The sequence below is a fragment of the Syngnathus acus genome, chromosome 9 (genome assembly GCF_901709675.1).
Source record: "Syngnathus acus chromosome 9, fSynAcu1.2, whole genome shotgun sequence".
NCBI classification, from domain to species: Eukaryota; Metazoa; Chordata; class Actinopteri; order Syngnathiformes; family Syngnathidae; genus Syngnathus; species Syngnathus acus.
Genome location: NC_051094.1, coordinates 6,627,169 through 6,647,712, shown reverse-complemented (window position 1 = coordinate 6,647,712; position 20,544 = coordinate 6,627,169). Strand labels below are relative to the sequence as shown.

The 20,544-nt window shown below is 41.0% G+C and overlaps 1 protein-coding gene across 2 annotated transcripts in view; it reads right to left on the bottom strand.

Annotated features, from left to right (window-relative positions):
• Positions 1–15,063: 15,063 nt before the first annotated feature.
• efna5b (ephrin-A5b) overlaps positions 15,064–20,544 on the bottom strand; it is a 75,458-nt gene continuing 69,977 nt past the window's right edge. For both annotated transcript variants that reach the window (XM_037258447.1, XM_037258448.1), the window contains one exon: positions 15,064–19,044. In XM_037258447.1, the coding sequence (XP_037114342.1) occupies positions 18,917–19,044 (128 nt within the window). In that variant the 3' untranslated portion in view covers positions 15,064–18,916. The remainder of the gene's footprint in view (positions 19,045–20,544) is intronic.

The window sequence follows — 20,544 nt, the reverse complement described above, 5'->3', positions numbered from 1 at the left end:
CGATTATAGTGACCTCGCAGGATCAAGTTGAATTATTTTAACTTGAGGATGTGATTTATTTTCTCCTCCTCTCTCACGATTTGTGCTAAGGCTCAGTCAGCGGCGTGTTATTTCCAAAGTCTCCTCGAAATATACACTAAAACAGGTGGACTGGATGCTACAAATTGCCTTTCATTGTGTTGTGTCTGGCTCATTAGCCGCTCTAGCCAGTTTAGGAAACTACACGAAACCATTAGAAAACCAGTCAACTCCATTTTCGGGCTCATTTGCAGCACTTATGAATGATGTGGCATTGAGACCTCACACATGTGGATTAATCGATTCATCAAACAATTGCAGTTAAAGGAAAACTGGGTCACCAACAAACCCAAAAGGTGCAAATGAAGAAAATAAACTGGAAAAGTCAGTCAGCTTGTCTCTCACTAATGAGCCTGTAACTTTCCTTTGGACTGCGTTAAGACATCCAAAGTTGACCTTGCAGCGCCCAGTCACAATTAATTACCGCAATGACTCAGCACGTGGGACAGCCAGCTTTGTCCTACAGCACACTGTGAACGCGAAAGCTCTGACATTTTGAGAAATCGCAGCAGAGAAGCAGACTGAGGTTTGCACCAACTGTCTTTCTTGGCCTGCAATGGCGAGGCCCTGTAATATTCAGCACATTTCCTACACAGCTAATATCTTCTGGACTGTGGCTGAGCCAGGACAAATATGCTCATTTCCAGGACCGGGACTTGGCTTGCGTTGACGTCTCCTTGACAATTTATGGAAAAACAAGAGAATAGGAAGGAGGGGAAGTGTAAGAGTGATTTCGAGCGGCGCCGATAAATCATGGGACAGGCGACACTTTAAAAACTGTTCGCATCGTAATGGAGACTGGAAGGAATAAACAAATTACATTGTCAAAGTCAGGATCGGATAAAATATAGTTATCAAGCCACTTAGCTATTGAGTTACCGGATGACATTAAATCTTAAATTTATTACTGGTTTCCTCAAATCTCTGTCATGTCAAAGGAGCATCCCAATAATCTCCAAACTAGATTTATTGTCCTCTACGATGTCTTGTGTTGTTGTGTTTATAATGGCATCATTTATTATTCTCAGGCTTTTTTTCTGATAACGTCCCTCATGTTACTGGAACCTTCTGTTGCTTTTCACGCCATTAGTCACAAAGGAAAGACTCCCTTGGTTCTCAAGAACATGTGGGGTCCCTCAAGGTTCCCTTCTCAGACCATTGATTCTTGGTCCCATAATATTGTATTTGACTGTGTTACTGTTTATAATCATAAGTATATAGCTGGCATGAGTGTTTGCACAAAATAATACTAGTGCACGTGGGTAGAGAAGATGCATTTTCAGGGTATAGGTATAACTGGACAGATTCTCGTACAGATAACCACAGATGTGGTATCACACATTTTAGCTAACCTTCGGCAGGAGGACAAATGCATTTACGATGTTTTTTCCAAAACAAATCTACAACCCAAAAATTGACATCAATTGTGATGGGCCCGTAATGCTTATCACATTTTGCTCCCTTCTTTAAGTATTGGTAAAGGTCAAATTGCATTTTTTTTATTTTCCCACTAGGCTTTTGTTTGAGTGTACGTACACACATAAACAGATATGAGCAAGCACACGCACAAAATGAAAACACATGTCTCCCTTTCAGTGGTTCTCATAGAAAAGGTGTGTCGCTATTACTAGTCTACTGGATTGAACTCATCTCTGTCTCCCGACTCGCAGCTCACTTTGGCTTAGTGTCAAACTGCTGCGGTTGCATTCTTGCGGAAGATTCTGGATGCGATTTGAGTTATCCCAACATTTTATGTATATTTCCCCAAATCTATCGGTCAATCGGAAAACACTTAGAGCGAACGCTTTGGGTTGTTTTTGGACATCCCACATGAAAAGGGCAAATATTTCAGTGATAAATATTGCAAGGTTGATGTGCCTGTCAGCGTGTAATAAACCATTTGGGCTGCTGAAATCTCACTTTGTGGATTCAAAGACGTCCATTGTCAGTAGGCCTGTCAGATTCCTCATTGTGTTTTGACATGAGAACACCGCTAGAGGAGACTAATCTCCAGGTCGAGATGGATTCGTTGAGAGCGCAGGATTCCCTACGGTCTGTTAGTAACGTTTTGGATTCTGTTCCCTTCTTTCTTACTCTTAGCCCGACCCTTTTCCTCTCTCAGGGACTGGACCACCTTGAACTGTTGGAAAGCAGCCCCCCTGCGTACCGACAGCATCTCTTAGAAACGTGTCATTCGGCTCAGAATGAATATCTTTCACCCTTTCAAACTCGACAGAATGAATTTTGACTGCTGAATAGGAAGGAAAGACTTTGACAGGAAAAATATTTACACCTCGGCAGTCTTAGTAATGGAGACATCCAACAGGCTACCCGCTGTGTGGGGCTTTAAAAGTCTACCAGAATATTTTTGCCTGTAGGCTATGCTTTTTTTAAGGCCAGTGAATAATGAACTTTTTCATTCATTTGCTCCAAGGGTGAGGTAAACAGAAGCACTGAAGAGCACTAATTGGACCAACAAGTGGGAATGTGCACATTTCTACAATTCACAATAAATATAACCAGAGGTGACAATTTATTTTTAATGTGTGGAGTCAAATTAATTGTGTAAGTATTTTTTGTGGCCCTACTACAATCTAGAATTAACGTAGATTTAAGTCCAACTTCTAAAATGTACTACTGTACTATGCTGAAGCAATATCTTTAAAAGTCAAGGCTACATTTCTTTTACAAGATTTCAACTATGGATATGCATCTCCCCCTCTCTCAAATTTTATGGTTCTTTCCGTTGTACCCCTGAGGTGCACGTCGCCTCAGCCTCCATCCCCATTTCACTTTTTAACACTCCATGTCAGAAATGGGATATGTCACTTCCCTCTGTAAATCTGAGTGGAACGCTGGCTACCCCTGGAAACACATGTTTTACCTTTGCAGAGCTGATGAAGGTTATAGCCGTTCACTCATCATAACATGTTGCCCCGTGACATTCAACCGCACAAGAATGCAATTTTGCATGCACAAAAGCACATTCGCACGCACGCACTCTGGCGCACAACAGCTTTCAACTCAGCAAGAGCAAAAATATGTGTGAGGGCAACAGGCTTCAGATGGCGCCCCGTAGAGAGACTGTGAAATGTTATTATTTAGTGCTTGGCCAGTCGTCTGTGACAACATGAAGGTCAGATGTGGGGCCTACTCGAAGCCCTGCTTAACCAGAACATTATTTCACATTCGACATTGTTGGCAAATAGGTTCAATGGAATTTAAGTCTTATAATTTACTTGGGATGGATAAAAGCAGCACCGCCATCATTTACTGTGGTTTGAGTAAGTTTATTTATGAGTTGATCCAGGCAAGAAAAACTCAAGGCAAAATCAAGACAGTAAATTATCTCATCTCATAACAACTTCATTTGCCTCACACATACTGACCATTTTTGGTTAAACGACTTTGCTCAACTTGTGTGTGTGCGTGTGTGTACGTGTGGATTCAGGGTCACTTTTGCAACACTGAAAGCAATATGTTGGCTGTTTCATTTCCCTACAGCACAATTAATGATTTTTCCGCCACGAGTCAGGACTATACATCAGAGAGCAGACAACCTGTGATAACCACCTTATCTCGTACACACCGCCTTGTCAATAAACTCTATCGGCATATTTTCATTGATCAGATGAGGCCACAGTGTCCGGATAACAAGGACTGCAACGGACACTACGGATTTCAAGATGAGACAAACAAGGACCTGTGAGTCATAAAGGAGTGAGGCAAAAAAAGATCATTTTCCCCAAATGTGTTTGGGATTCTCATTAGCCAGTGTAGAACCTTCTGGTGAGGACAATTGCACCATCGCTGACTGCATGGCCCTGAGCACATGCCGAGTGTCCTAGAAAAGCCAGAAACGACAATCTTGTTCGGAACTGGGGATACTGTGGCCTCTTTCTGCAAGTTCTTAAACAATCTCAAACAAACATTGAAACTTACATTCAAGGAGCAATCAAGAGTCTTTTACCTGATGTGAGAAGAAGCCTGAGTACCAGCAGGACATGGAAACTCCATATAGGAAGTTCCTGAGCTGAGATTCAAACCCAGAACATATCCACTGTGACTCTGCACACAAAAGAAAGTCATCACATGATACACAACCTTTGTCCTCCACTTGTTATAGTTTTAAATGATATATACTGATTGGTGCACTGTTTGGAGTTTGATTTTGGCTCTGGTCTTCCTGTGTGGAGTTTGTATGTTCCCCCCGTGCCTGCGTGGGTTTCCTTCAGGCACTCTGGTTTCCTCTCAACATGCATGGTTGGCCAATGGACCACTCCAAATTCTCTGTAAGTGAGATTATGAGTGCGAAAGGTTGTCTACATACTGAGGAGCCGTTCGAAGGGTTCAAGTGCATCAAATGAAAGCAGTACCGTATTTTATAGAAGACCATTTTTATTCTTTACATTTTGGTGTAGGGGTAAGGCTAAAAGCTTTTTACAGTAACCCGGACAGCAGGCCGTGGCACTCTAATCGACTCCACATTACCTCCATGGCAACAGAGATGCGAGATATACAGTGAAAAGACAATACAAGTGGGGTATAATTGAGATCACTAGAAGGAAAAGTAGTATTCCCTGGATGGAGTGTATCATCTGAAGTAAAAGACTAGTTTGTGGTCTACAGAGAGAGCGAGTTCTCCCCCAAAGGAGCTTATTATCCACATATAGACACATCACTTTCCTTCAACAACATGGAGCACTGGCTACGGTACAGCGCACACACACACGCACGCACACACACACAGATACACGTTTTCTGTGAAAGCAGGCTCACGACAGTTTTCAGCACTCTGCTAATCTAAGATGATGAAGTGTCAATGGCCCTCTGTTGTGTAAAATCTGTGTGCCCGTTCGTGCGCGTGTGTGCTTGTAGCCATTCTTAGTAGCTTTGTGGGATGTTTTTCATTTTGCACATTTACTGACAGGGCTTCAAATGGACCTCAAACGACTTCCGTTGGAATGTCAGAGGCAAACTTTTATAGTCTCCTCCGGAAAGGATGTCGGACTATCGACCTCGACCACGACCTCTGTGGTCAAGCTGAGGGCCAAGCAGGTACTTTCCAAATTTTCTCTGTACATGCAAATGATTTTTCCACATGAATGTTTCCAAAAGGCCCAACATAATTTTTACATTCACGATGCCCTCGGTTAGTGTTTCCTCTGAAAAATAATTGACGTCACGTGGACTGTGATTTTCAGATTTCAGCTAACATTTCCCCTGCATCGGAAATGTGAGGTTACACATGCAACAGTTGGAAATGTTCAGTGTAAATAAAGATAATGAAGAGATTTATTCATAGATGTTCCAGGCGGAAAAATACTATACAAAGTATCAAAATTAAAAGCACTTTTTTTTTTTTTAGATAATCACATCCAGCCATGGAAACTTTGCTGCTAGTAGCGATTGTGCAAGTGGAAGAATGTCAGTATCCTCTTAAAATCAAAAACCTTGTCAAAGTTATGATGTGACCGACTATTAAGGAGGGCTGAATGCGATTTTCACAAAAGATGACCTATCTGTGCAAAATAGTTTAAAATCCTTGAAGAGCAGCAATAAGTATTATCACAAAGCAGATTTTTGGGATTCTGAAATCAAGCCAGTTTAGTTTTTGTACTTAAACCAAACTACACTTCCAAGTTAATTTCTTTAAGGACAAATTGTGGCCTGGAAGGACACAATTTTTAAAACTAGGCTTTCATTTAATAACAACTGAAGAACGTGGTTCAAGGCCAATAGTTCAGTCATGAAGAATTTCTCTTTAAAGTTTGGCTTGGAAAGTTTCTGAAGGTCAAAATATGGGAACAAATTCAATCCATACAAACATACACAAGGATTAACTTGTGGACTGAAAGCTCTCCACGATCAGATTTGTTCAGTCATCTCTGCACCCTTGTTGCCTTCTAAGACAAAAATATTCTCTTCTAACGCCTCCAGAAACTGGTGTAGAAAATACACGAACGGACAATCGATGCCTCACTATGCACTACACTTGATTAAGCAACTCACAAAGCATAGGGAGTGAGTGAAAGTACCCCAAAGACCTTCACCGCTTCCCTTTCTTGTGTTTTGAACGTCTCCGGTCTGCTTGGTTTAGTTTGGCCATCAGTCTCAATTAAGCAACTCTCTCCACTTGTTTCACTGGAAATGCAGCATAGTTAATTGGCACTAGCCCAAGACTACAGCCTTGCATTACACTAAGTAGCACAAGATAGAAATAAATGAAGTGAAAAGCCCGTTATTGAAAGTAGGAGATTCAAATCTTCAAGGCTGTTGGGCCCATTATTACAATGAAGGAAAAAAAAGGCACTTTATGTGACTTTCTGGACTAAACATGCAGTAATGGTGCACATAAAGCAAGAATTAAGGACTAGGGCTTGGGTTTGACTGTTTGTGATTATACCCCACGCAGTCAGATTAGCCATAACATGTGTTAAAACACTTCATTGAGGGTTGCCAAGGATGCCCTGCTTTCCATCATGTACAGTGATTTAAGCTTTTTAATGCCAACCTATAAAACAATCACATAAAGTCAGTCGGTTTAAAGGCTGCTATGATTCGCTCCACGGAGGTCCTGAATATTGGAGTAAGGAACCGAAAGCTATACAATGCGAACGATGATGTAAGACAGATCAATGCGGTCTTGATGGAAACAAATATCCACGAGCACTTGAACATTCGGCCTTGTTACTTTATTTTGTTACATTATTCACATGTCCTGAGTGTTGTTAGTCACCTATATGTTGAACAGAGGGTGTGTTTTACCGAAGTCAAATTCCTTGTTTGGCACGCTCAAACATGGTGAATAAAAACTCTTGAATCTTGAATCTTATATATATATAATAGTGAACCCAAGTGAGTTTTTTCTTCATGTTGTAAATACATCAGCCAAACTTTCAAGGTAGAGGATTTATAGAAATAAAGTGACCCTGAATAACATTTACTCTTACTTTTGTCGCATTACAGATAAATAATATGGTAAATGTGTATTGCTTTCTGGGGGAGAAATAAGGGTGAGATCAATAGGACCATTAAAATGCAGGGAATGAGCATTATTTAGTGCAAGACATGAACATTAGTCAGCCACCCTTTGGGACACGAGCCAGATGATATCACGGCCACTCCAAGCGTCCCCCTCGCCATTAGAAAGCGTCGGGAGATCAATTGTTGATTCCCATTTCTGTTTCTGCAAGATGAAGAGCTCTCATTTCCTACATCATTATTGCATTTTTGTTTACATTCTGTCAGAAGATCAAACGTGAGATAACAAAAAGCATGCATGAACGCTTCTGTTATCTCCAAACACAATAACTTTGGATTTTCTCTTTTTATGATTTTCTTTTTTTTTTCATAATTCATACTAACAAGCATGTCCAAGTACACGTTGTAAACGGAGACTGAAATTGGAAGGCCCAAATTCCGAACCTCACACACACACACGCACGCACGCACGCACGCACGCACGCACGCACGCACGCACGCACGCACACACACACACACTGTTTCTCTCTCCACCACATTCCAAGCGGGTCAGTGAATTTAATATTCAGTTTCTAGTGGCTCTGGTCTTCCATGTCCTTGACCTTGGTGCTACTGGCGGTCACCTCTTACTGGGGGGTCGGCCTGACTGGCATGTTTATAACTGCACAGGACACACACCATCATCCAGAAGAACAGTGGAATATGACTCATTTTAAATAATGACGTGATGACAACCAGTGTAGTGATTTTTTTGAAGCTGAATAAAATTGTAATGAAATAATGAATGTTTAGTTAATAAAGTTTCCACAATGTGACCAACACAATGTCAAGGTACCATTGCAACTTTAATTTATACACACAGTCTCAGAGAGACAGAGCGAGCCCCAGTTCACCCGAGTTCAAGTGGAATGCCAAGTAACTCTGATGCACTCGACTAGTTCATCGTGATACCTTCTTTTATTAGATAGAAGGAGAGATCAGTCGTTATCATCGTCCTCAATCTGAATGATGGCGATTATATTACCATGGCTACTGCAAATATATTTTTGTATCTGCAGTCACAAAGAAAGTTAGTGTAAGAAGTAATGTGTATGTTGCAAGGGGTTGCATTTCGTGTATCGTTTTGCAGTTAGTCCTCATTATTTTAAAATAAACACAGTTGTGCATAGCTAAATACTTTTTAGTTGTACTACTTTGAAGCTTGTGTTTAGTAAGCTTGTTATGTTAAATGCGGAATAAATTATGCATTAAAATTTGTTTTGGTGGCGCGGTGGTGCACCGGTTAGCACGTCCGCCTCAGAGTTCCAAGATGCAAGGTTCGATTCTGGCTCTGTGTGGAGTTGGCATGTTCTTACCATACCTGTGTGGGTTTCCTTTCACATTTCAAAAACATTTTTGGTCGGCCGATTGACTGCCCTCCAAAATTTCCTTAGTGTGAGTTCGAATGGTCGTCACACCTCTAGTCTCGTTTTATCAGGACAGAGAGATTACGCGATTATTCGTTTTCTAGTTTGGCATTGTTCACTAGTTTTGTTGTTCTTTTTAATGTTAAGTTGTAACTGGATTGATTTGACACAAATTATAATTGACTCAGTCAAAAAGGTTTTCACAGCATTTGCACGGTAAAGGCGCCGTGACCCTTGCTGACTCATTGTGCTTTACAACATCAAGCAACATGCTTGAATGTCAACCCTTGCGGTGCACAGCATGAACTCAACCACTTGTCAGGAAAGCATCTTTGAAAGCATTATTTTTCTGACACATGTGTTTGGTTTTGTATCACAAGACTGTAAAATCTACGCCTTGGCTGAATGAGGCTTCGAAAACAATGTGCTCAGGGACAAATTTCCATCAGTGTTTTTCCCTTCGGAGTAAATGTGGCTAATTCAAGCCTAAAGTAATTGCCATCAAACGAATGAGCTAAAAAAGCAATAAGAGGGTTATTACAATGACATACCAGCACTAGATCAATGTGAAGTCTTTGCCCTGGAGGTTATCAATTACATTCTAATGATTTTGTCATCCTCTTACAACAATAACTTCCTCCCCGTTTGCCTTTGCTTTGGTGAGCCTTGATTTATGCTTTTAATATTTTTGACGGCAAAAAATTGATGAACAATTGTGTCATTACCAAGATGATGGAAAGAAATATTGTTGCGATTCATTTTCCTTTTCTGCTTTAATTAGTTTACTTCTCCGTCTCATCCATCATTAGCTCTGGAAATGAAATGTAGAGTTGAGTGGAAGAAAGAGCAAGAGCTCTCGCTGTGTTTTACATTTCACGGAGAAATAAATGTTGGCTACATTATTCATGGGGTTTTCCATAACTTTAATCCGATTTCCCGCTGACAATATCTCACTTTACAAAGCCTGGCCATTTCTTTTATTTCTGCAAATGCGTGGATGCATTAACAGAGTTGCCGCTGATAGTGTCATATTTCATTGTGTTGCGCTGTGTTTAAGTGTAAATGATACAGGTTATATCCGGGCTTTTTTTTTAGTATCTGGTAGTGACGTCACTTCATGCCTAGACTGACACTAAACTCCAAAAAAGATCAAAACCATTAAAAAAAAAAAGTTAACTCAAAATATCGGGATTAAACGATCTCTGTGAGTAGCGCATATTTTTGAGTACGCGGGTGCATCTTAAGTGTCTGACATCTTCAAAAGTTCAAACGAGGAGGCGGGCCTTCCCCACAGTGATTTGATGAACAGATGACGATCCCTCAGTGTCTCTTCATAAAATATGAGCTATAAGATCAGCAATTAAAATTAACGGACGACTCAACTGACACCGAGAGGATATTTTCATCGGAGCTGTTATGTCAAAACCTTCCAGAAATTTGAAACAAATCAACTCAGACATGATAGTGCACAGCAATTAGCTCCTGACACGATCCTAAAAATGATACAATTCAATTAACTGTCTTATAATAGTGGATGTTTAAATTGGTGGATCCATGAAGAAGCAATTGCAGAATTATTACTATTATTACAAATTCTGTCATAAAGATTACAATTAACCAAGTGGTTATTACTCCATGTCATTACTCTTCAAAGTGCTGGCAAAAGCTAATTGGTCTTAAAGGGTAACATGTTTACTTTTATTCTCTTTGTGATCTCATCCTTAAAGGACATTCATCATTTGTTTTGCATTCATTGGATTGATATACATTTTAAAACATTTTGTGTCAGCAATAAAATGGAATATTACCTTTTGTATGACTGATGAGGACATGGACCTGGTGGTTAGCATTTCTGCTTCACAGTTCTGGGGTTTGAATGTTGGCTCCGGCCCACCTGTTTGGAAGTTCCAGAGAAATAATATAATTTATTAGATTGTTATGGTAAGTTTCAGATCAGACAGGTGCATAACAGATTCATGCAGTCCAGAGGAAAAAAAATAAAACGGACACGCACAGTCTTATCAGTATATGAATTAGGAGGTTGGGTTGTTTCACTTTTTTTTCCTGGCTCTTTATTTGACTATGCTCCCCTTGTGTTTTGGCTTCGTTTCTCAAGTGCAAATTAGCTGTCAGTTTCAACTAGGAAAAGCTCATTTGTGCATGTGTTGAATATTTCACGCAACACATCCACCGGCGTGTGAATAAATGTGTAAAAACATGCAGAGCGGCGACCAGCAAAACCTCATAGCAGCTTTAGCACGTATGCTGGAGTGACTTTTGTTCCTTTTTTTTTTTTCATCAACATTCGAGGATAAAGCAATGATGATCCTTAGTCACCAAACTTCTTTCAGTGGCCGTGAGTGTGATGTTCCTTCAAGCTGATATTTGTAGTGGCGTCACATTCTCCGGTAATCCTCCTCTGGATTGGCTGCAGCTCGTCATCGCTCAGCCCTGAAGGTCACTGTGTGAGGAGCATCAGTAAAACGCAATGACCTGCAGCAAAACCACCTCAGACCCGAACAAGCCTCTGTCTGTGTTTGCATATTGATTAAAACCGAACCATCAACACGGCTAATTAAGAGAACACTTATATGAACTGCTATTCTCAAAGTGTGAGCAAAAGGGCTCCCTCTAGTGGTACATGAAACAATCAAAGGTGCCCGAGTATGGTTCAGTTGTTTTTAACTTTAATTTTAATGTTGGTAAAGATGGTGGTTGGATAAGAAATATTAGAAGTTGTGACCTACTTTATTCTTTGTTCATTTAGCATCCAAACTTTGAGATTCTCAGTCTTTGAATAAACAGCAATTTTCCATAGCGCTTGTCTTTATTGGGGTCACAAGTGAGCTTCAGTCTTCCCTGGTCCACTTTGAGCAAGAGGCTGTGCGCTATAGACAAACAAAATTTCACACGTACATTCACACCTATGGACAATTTAGAGTCTTCAAGGAACCTAACATGCTTTGGGGATAAAAGAGGAAGCTGGAGAAAAAAAGATGTAAGCAGAAACTTTTTTTAGTCACAGAGATGTCATGTTGCCAACGTAATATAAAGCTTCCATTTTGGTCCTGCTAAATTCTTGTCATTTTTCTTTTCTTTCCATCGCCGTCCCTTCACTTCCTCCCACCACCAGGATGTCTCTTCTGCTGACATGCGACACGCCAAATAAATCATACATCCTGACCTTGAATCCCATCCTGACGAGTGTGAGCGAGCCTGTAAAATATATTCCGCTTATCGCTTATTTCTGGCTCACCAACTCGCAATAAATACGAGGTTGACAAAGTTGATATGGCCTGGAGGCCTCCCCCCCACCCCCACCCCTCTGGCCCATCCCGACGCAAATATCTATTCATAAAGAGGTGCGGCATAATTGTGTGATTTATGACCTTTTCACACCACTGGAGCGATTAAGTGAAGACGTCATTCGGAGCTGTCAATCACAGCGCTTGGAAACAAAACAGCACGAGGCTTTAAAAAGACTTGAGAACGACGCCTTCAAAGAAAAACCTTGACGTGTCCTTTCGGGAATGGCGTCGGGTGTAACGATGCACCTGACTGAAAGGCCACCGCCAGCGTTGATGTGCTTCTTCGTTAAGATTGTAACTGAAGACAACACAGGAAAATAACAACACAAATCTCACACTGCACAAAATGAATTCTAAGTTTAAGACAAGTTAATTGCATCAATTATATTCCCAGCACGATCATTTTCTTTCATGATAAGAATTGAATTGTTAAATTATTTCCTCTATGCAAAATCGTCCTTTTGTTACATGAACAGATATAATCAACTGCAAGATGAGTCCCTCTGTTATTAACAGTTGGCTGTCGCAATAATGAATTCTTCAAGAGTGATCATTCGTTTGTCTTTTTATGAACAGCGTTCCTCGATGCCTCCCCAATTTGCCAGTGGTCTTTTTCCGTATTTGTCATCAAACAGTCAGCGCGGCCTCACAAAATTTGACATTGCATCGAGTTTCTTCCAAGAGGCAGAAGGCAAGTGACTTTTGCTGACTTGAACGACAAAAGATGAGGATACACTTCCCCCCACCCCCCAGTTTTTTTCAATTTCCTTGAAAAACACCAAACAAATGAATTCAAGTTCACTTGAGGGTGGGGAAGATAAATCAAGTGGATGTCGGAAATAGATGTACAGAGAAGATCAAACGTTGACTAATGACGTAGTAGCCACTTCAAAATGAAAGACTGTGAACTAAAAAAATGGCAAACCATCATTGGGTTTGTGGAAGGAATGTAGGAATTTTTTTTTCTTCGGTTGTCTGGGAAATTTAGCAAACCATTATGGCTAGCCTTCTTGCTAATTTCAGATTTATAGCTCACTATCCATTTCACTGGCAAAAGAGCACGTCTGTGACATTACTCCCAGCAACAGAAAAGTCAATTGATCAGCTAGTCTTTCTATGTTCATGTTAGCTACTATGTCTGAATTATCACCAACTTCTTTTTTGTCAATTTTCCTGTTGAAAGCTGTGAAAACCCACAAAAACTTTGATATAGTGTGGGATACCTCTTGACATCAAACGATCATTCGCAGTCAAAGTAATGATTGGGTGCAAGGCGCTTGTCTTTATTGGCGTCTCAGTGGAGACACACCTGCATCTCGACAGCTCCCAGCAGGAAGAACAACTTGATGCTAATTGGCATAATCATGTGGAGTGTCTCCATGTATAAAGTGTCGCTTCGGAGCCTCCGAAAGGGCGCCGCTTTTTCGGAAAGAGATTGGAGAGGTTGGCTTCCTGTGCCATTTGGGGAATTAAAAAAAAAACGTTAGTATGTTTCAATCCTAGCTGGGAGAAGAAGCACTTGTACCCTCTTCTTATTTTAATCAACCCATCCCTCACCTCCCCAAAAGAAGATAAGCATGAAGTCAAATTGCATGAAATCATCAAGAAAAGTCTGGGGTTCATAAGTGCAGATAGCATGGGGGTAGGGGCACGTCCCCCGCAGTTTCATTAGGACCATGATGTGTCCCCCCCCAGGTAAACCGCCAAAAAAAAAAAAACGGTAAAACAGAGGACTTGTGCTCCTCTTTCATCGGAACGAGCATCGAGCCTGCGCAGCGTATGCTGTGCTGCAGCTGCTGATGTGATTACGTTCCACCAAAAATGGTTGGGGGTTAGGATTAGGAATAAGAGTTAGTTGTTAGGGTTAGGTGTCAGCGTAAGGGATTAGGGTTTAGGGTTACGGTGAGTGGTTAGGGTTGGATTTAGAGTTTGGAGCTATAGCTAGGGGTAATGGGTAGGGTTAGGGCTAGGGTTAAGGTTAGGAGGAGGGTTTAGGGGTTAGGGATAAGGTTAGGAGTGGGTTTAGGGGTTAGGGTTTAGGTTAGGGGTTAGGGTTAATTTTAGGGTGGCGGTCAGGGGATAGGGGTTAGGGTTAGTCAAGGGTTTAGGGTTAGGATTGGGGGTTAGGGTTTAGGATTGGAGGTTACGGTTTAGGATTAGGGGTTAGGGGCTAGGGTTAAGGTTGGGGGTTAGTTTAAGGGTTTAGGGTTAGGAATGATACAAAAGATGGTAGCTCTATTTTAATGGTGCGACAACCATAACTGATTCTTTTCCTAAATCGTAACCGTTTGAAGGAATCAAACCTGAGCAGGGAGACCCCAATGGATTTTTAGTCTTTGAACTTGTAACCTGTAACATCTCAAAGGGTTACTATTCTAGCTTCATAAACACTTGACCACAAGAACATATATGTATATAAAGTAAAATAAACAATTGGTTCTTCAACGGGTCTTCTCCCCCCTCCACACACACACTTCGCTCATTTCGGTCCTGTGGGCTCACTGGCTTTCAGTCTAATTAGCAGAGATAATGGAGGGTGACGCTAAATGGTGCTGGTGGGGACCAGCAGAAGGTTATTAGGTGTCCTCATTAGTGGCCAAGCAATGTGAAAGGCGCTTTAAAGTCTTATTCTGATCCTGATGGATGGACGGTGGTCCCCTGAAGTCTGTCTTAGGAGATCTGCACTGTGGAGTATGTGGCACATGATGGAGTGTCACAAGAGTTTGCTCATTCTGTCTATTAGCTCGAATCTTTGCTGATGAGCATTTGATTCGATTTAATAGTGTGACAAACGCCAACACATGCTCACAATCACCAATACGTGACGTTTTTATATGCTGAATAACAAGTAGGGCATCAACAACTATACCCCAGGATATTTGCGTTTCCACTATTGTCATCTATCATTCATGTAGCAGGCGTCACTTAGTTGTTTCTGGGCAGGGTTTGTGTTGCACAATCATAACCAACAAAATGTTATAATCGTGTTGTGCTAGGCTGAATGATGCAGAGGGGGGTTATTCCATGTGGTCTGCAAAGGCAAATCATATGTATCGACTTTCTGTTGTCTTCACTTTTAATAACACTGAGACATGCACAATTTGTTACAAATACAAAATACATTGAAAAAACTAGCTAAACCAACCATTATTTACAAAACTAGTCAATCAATTTCTTGTGTATGAGGTGGTCATACATTAATACGGGTTAACAGTCATAATGGCCCTCCAGGGAACACCATAACTGAATATGGATTTCCGGCAATAGTGAATAAAACGGCAGGCTTGTCATATTTTTCAGTTTTATTGTATTACTCATAGATGCTCAGACACGTGTATATACAAATACAGATCATTTTTGTTGGCTTTTTCTCTATTTATATACTGGAAAAGAGCAGGTTTGGAAATATCTTGCTCCACTGATGACAAAGTGAGCACAGGCTACAAAGAGGAAGGACAGCGCGTGATGCAATGGACGCGACACAATCACCAGAAGACAAACATGAACGAGGGACACACAACCTGGATCCATGGTCTTGACCTCCATTGTTTGGAGGTGAGGGGGATGCACTAGTTCTTCCATGGTACTCAGGAGCGACATCTAGGCCTACACAAGATCGAGGCGGAGGGTTGTTAAAAAGTGGGGAGAGGAGAGGCGATGGGCCCCTGTTTTGTTGTTGTGTCAAAGCACAATGGTGGAGAGCGTCTAAGGCATGGGAAACACTCTCTGCTGCCAAAAAGAGGCTCGTCGCTTCCCATTCACGGCAACAGCACCACATGAGAAACACATACCAAACGCAAAGGGCTCGTACATATTTTCGTCCAACTGAGAAACCTTCACATGGATGCGCTCCTCCGAGGAGATGGGCAGCAAGTCCACGGGATGACGTCATCAGAAAGTCTTTCACAAGAAAATATAAAAAAAAAAAAAAAGACAACATGGCCAAGCCCCACTGCAAGTACACAACAATGTCTGGTGGTTTTTGTACAGCACTTTTGTTATCTTGTCACTACAAGGCTTTATGACATCACTCGGATCGTAGATGCAAAGTAAAATGCACGACGTGAATGTGAGCTGAAAATCTAACACACCATAAAGAAAAACAAGCAAAAAAAAAAAAAAAATCCCAAACTTTTAAAAACTATTTTTTTTTTCTTACGTCATTAAGTTCATGCGCATGCCACATCATGAAATCGGCAAGTTCCTTCCGGATTCCATCCAGTTCTTTCTCATGCTTTCCCAAACTGAAGGCAACAAAAAAAGGGTCCAAGTTAAGTCCTTAAAATCCTCGCATGAAGAGATGGCAAAGGTTATCTTCTGCCCACTGGAGTGCGTACCAACTTTTAACATATTAGCTCGGAGCTTCATTAGGCATTGAGGATCTCAGCGTACAATGCATTGTTTGAAAGCACTCAGCAAAACCCAGCAATATTACCATATTCTTTTTTTGTTGTTTTTTTTTAGAAAAGACATAAGAACCAAATTAATACTTTAATATCAAACACTATTTACAACAAGGAGTCTTCCCTAATAATAATAATAATAATAATAGTTTTATCATCATCATAACAGTAATTATACAGTTTTAACAATGATTTTATTTTTTTTTTTTTTAACTTTAGTCATCCAGAAGGTACAAAACAGATGCTATAACCTACCACTACATGTTTGATGGTTGACTACCTCAGGATACACAGTATCCAGTTTTTAAGTTGATCCTCATTTCCAAGGTTAGGCCGTGGTATACAATAAAATAGGATGATAGCAAACTTAAAAAAAAAAAGACAGGCAGTAATATTGGTAATCACAAAAGAGGGTCAACTTGAAGCTGGTTATCTGATAGAACGGAAAATGTTCATCGTGACATAGATACCTCATTCATTGGCCTGAAGTCAAGCAACAGCTAAGTAACTAGTGTACATTTTTAGCATAGCTAATAAAAAAAAGGCTTTGATAGGCTACAAAGGCAGAGACACGTTTGAAAATTAGAATTAAGCAAACATGGAACAGTGTTTGAAGGCGCATGAGGGCCACAGTGAATAGAAAGCAAAAAAAAGTTGTAACATGTCAAACTACAAGAATCAAGTCTTTATTTTGTACTGTAAAAACTAATTATGTGGGGGGAAAAAAATCGATTATTTGGGGCATTAGTTGACCTTTTTTACGATTTTTTTACGTTTGTTATTTGCTTTGAAAATTATGACTTGATTCTCCTCATGTACATTTTTCAGTGTGGCCTTAACACGTTCCAATTTTGAAGAATGAATGATTCCAAACTGCATTTTCCAAAAAGTTTCATGAATTTTTATTCATTTATTTACTTCACACCAGGCACCCTTAACAATGATATTACCTTCAGCTACCCCACATCTCGGAACCCCTCCTACGGGATTCCATTTCCGTCACTCATCACTTCCCTCAAACAGCAAGGTCACCGATTCCTTATAACCCCGCCGCCCCAAATGAAATCTACACCCCTTCTCCTGAGACCCCCCTTCCTTCAAGCCCTCTACCGTCTATTTTTAATACCAGGAATAACTCCCCTTTGCGGCAACATGGGGTTCGCATGCCTATCATTTTGAACCTCATTAGAGTCACTTAAATCAGCAACACGAGGAGCCGACATTGGGCATCTACTTTTCTGTTTTCTGGGGGCTTATTTGGCACTTTTTGGAGTTTTCCCAATCTTTGAGAAAAAGACAGCAGGAGCGATTGTGACGGAATGAAGCTGAACGTTATTAAACACAGTGACCTTATCCTTGATTATAAGTGCTATCTTTATAAAGCCAAAAGGACAGAACTGCTGTGCTTTGCATTGAATTAAGCAGAGCAATGAATCAGTGGTGTGTACCTGCAGCTAGCCTCTTTTAGAATCCACGGACTAATATCTGACCCATTACCACTGGTGAGGTGAAAGGGTCCTTTAAGCTTCTAACAATTTTCAATCTTTGGATTTGGATTATGGATGCGAGCATATAGCGTAAGTGGATGGAGCCAAGAGAACAGTTCTTTGTCCAGCTCAGTAAACACAAAATGAGTGTGACTGCTGCCGTGAAATTGCAACTCCTAAAAGACATCGATCCTCCATCTAGTAGCGGCCCGCAAAGCGCCTGCTGGGAGTTTACGTTTCTCTGTTTTGTTATACGCAGCAAACCACGAGACTTTGGGTTTGGATTTCTTGAATAATCGACAGCTAAGAACTGGATCCAATGTGTGGAATTGATTGTTGATTAATTATGTCTTTTTGTCACAATTGAGGTGGTTCTATGGATAATATTCCTCTGCCCAACACAACCCTGTTGTGGAAATTGGAGCTCAGAACATGCTGAAAGTAAATTGCATTAAAAAAATACGATTAATTCATCGTTAATTTTTCCCCCATTGTCAATTATGGGGAATTTCGTCAAATACCCATCCCCGGTCATGTATATACAGTAGCTTATCCTCCTCTGACACAGTCGGGTGTTACTATTAAATTAGGAAACAACTGGACATCATTAGGTTAAGGTGCAGGCTGTGTACATTTATTTTTTCCAGTGCTTGGGCTCCCAAACTGCTAGTCCGTTTTCTTCACTGCCATCGTTTTGACCCGCTGGGTCAAACGTCAGACTTTATGCACCGAGCAGAACACGAAGCCAACACAACGGAGAGAGATACCTACACACTTATGTACAGTCCTTCCTAAGAGTCTACTGTCTTCACTTTCCTACTCTGTAAACGATGCTACTGAACACAACATGGTAAGAACAACAAAACACTGAAGAGATTTGTTGAGCATGTGTGTGTGTGTGTATTTGTGTGTGTGTACTGCATTTGTGTGTGCTGAAATGGTTAAAAACAATGTAAAGCGCTGTCACAGGAAAGTAAGAATCACTAAGTGTCAGAAAAAAAATAGATTTGGCATCTTAGGCTTGCGAGGGGGGTTGTCTCTCCCGATTTTTTCCCCACTCACAAACGGTGAGACACTTAAAACTTTGTCTGGGGAAAAACAAAAATCGAGGGATTCCTTGCGAAGCCTGCTGGGATGCCCCAATCAAGCAAAACAAGCTCCACCCTCAAATCCCGCCCCTTTTCCCTGCAACCATGGGCAGATTCAGGCCACGCTGGGTGTAAATTGCCCCTCCGGGACAGGTGGGGGCGCTATAAGATGAAGAGCGCCGCCAGGCTGAGCAGCAGTGAAGCCACGAGTCGACTGAAGGGGGGCGGGTGCGGTGCAGCGTTTGTCTCCTCGCTCCGGGAGGGCTCGGCGGGTTCATGGCTCGTGTCGTCTAAAAAATGGGGGGGAAAGAATGCTACTTTACACTCAAATATTAACACTCTTTTGACTCCACATCAAATCCTTCCATTGTTTGTCATATGAAGTGGGAGTGTAAAAATAATAGAGCCACATAAGGATTATTGACTCTTGTTAACCTTATGAGACACTATTAGTGGATTCTGAGTTGCCATATGAACTTGGGTTGCTATGTCATACGAATACAGTGGTACCTTGATTTGGGAATTTGATTCGTTGTGGCACCAAGCTTTAGTCAATTTTGCCAACGTGAAAATAATTGGGTCATTTCGTTATCAAACAACTCCAAAAATGGAGAGTTGGGTCAAATTGACCTAAAATTGGTAAGTCTATTTTTGATCTAGATTGTTTTTTATTTATTTATTTAGCTGTATATACGGGGGTCCGTATTCCCCAATAAACACCACAAATTTGGGGGTCAAGGATAGCGTGAAGAAATAAACTGACCACATCAAGTGTAGGTGTAACTCTAGTTTTCATTTGTTGAATGGGTTCGGCCTAATTAGTGAAATCAAAAGCTGTTGGTAAGCGAACAAATGTGAATTTTGGCTAACAGCAGCTCCTTGTGAGTGTTCTCTATTTACATTTCTGTTTATGACTGTTTTGATCGAGTACATTTTATCGGCCACTTGTGAGGGCATTACAAAACCTTCTTTTTTTTTTTCATCTTCACTCGCGTTTAACCCCAATTTTGGCTCCCAACTTCTTCAAAGAAAAACAAAAAAATCAACCAAGCGTCGACTTGTAAAGTATGAAATACGAAAGGCCGTGTGAGTCAAAGTACCACTGTAGAGCGTTATTCTCCGACGTGAGCACTTTCTATGAGAAGTAAAGGAGCAGGACCATGCAAAGGGGCAAAGCAGACATCACAAAGCTGGTATCAGGCAGTGCGCAGCTCATGTTTTGAAGCAAGCATCGCAGACAACTGAGGCATGCAAAGTGTAGACAGTACTGTAGAAGCAGGCATGGCAATGTGGTGGGCAAGTGGCCAGGCGCAAAGAGCGGAAGGTAGGGCATCAATGTCAAAGGCCTTTGCACGTCCGCACGTTGTCTTCACATGTCAATCTGCAATGCAATTCTAAACCAATGTCAGAATATCCTGTTGTGACGACTGCGCCATGTGTGTCCCGACAACAAAATGCAGACTCATGAGTACGGAAATGGAATCAATGACAAAAAATGTAGTTGAAGTGGTTCTAATTTTATTTGGATTTTTTTTTCTGCTTTAATAAATAAATCACCTTCTTAATCTCGAGCTGTGAAAGCCTTAATATCAACTCTTGTAATTCTTGTTAATGTTTTCATCGGAGAGTGACATTATTTAATTTGTCTGAAAATTGCTCCACTAACTTAACCAAATATCTTTGTGAAGGCATGGAGCTATGTTGGACTTTGAGGAGATCATGCGAGGGATGTGAAGTTCAGACAGCGTGGCGAGAGGAAGGCATGGAGGCAGACAGATGTACGAAGAGAG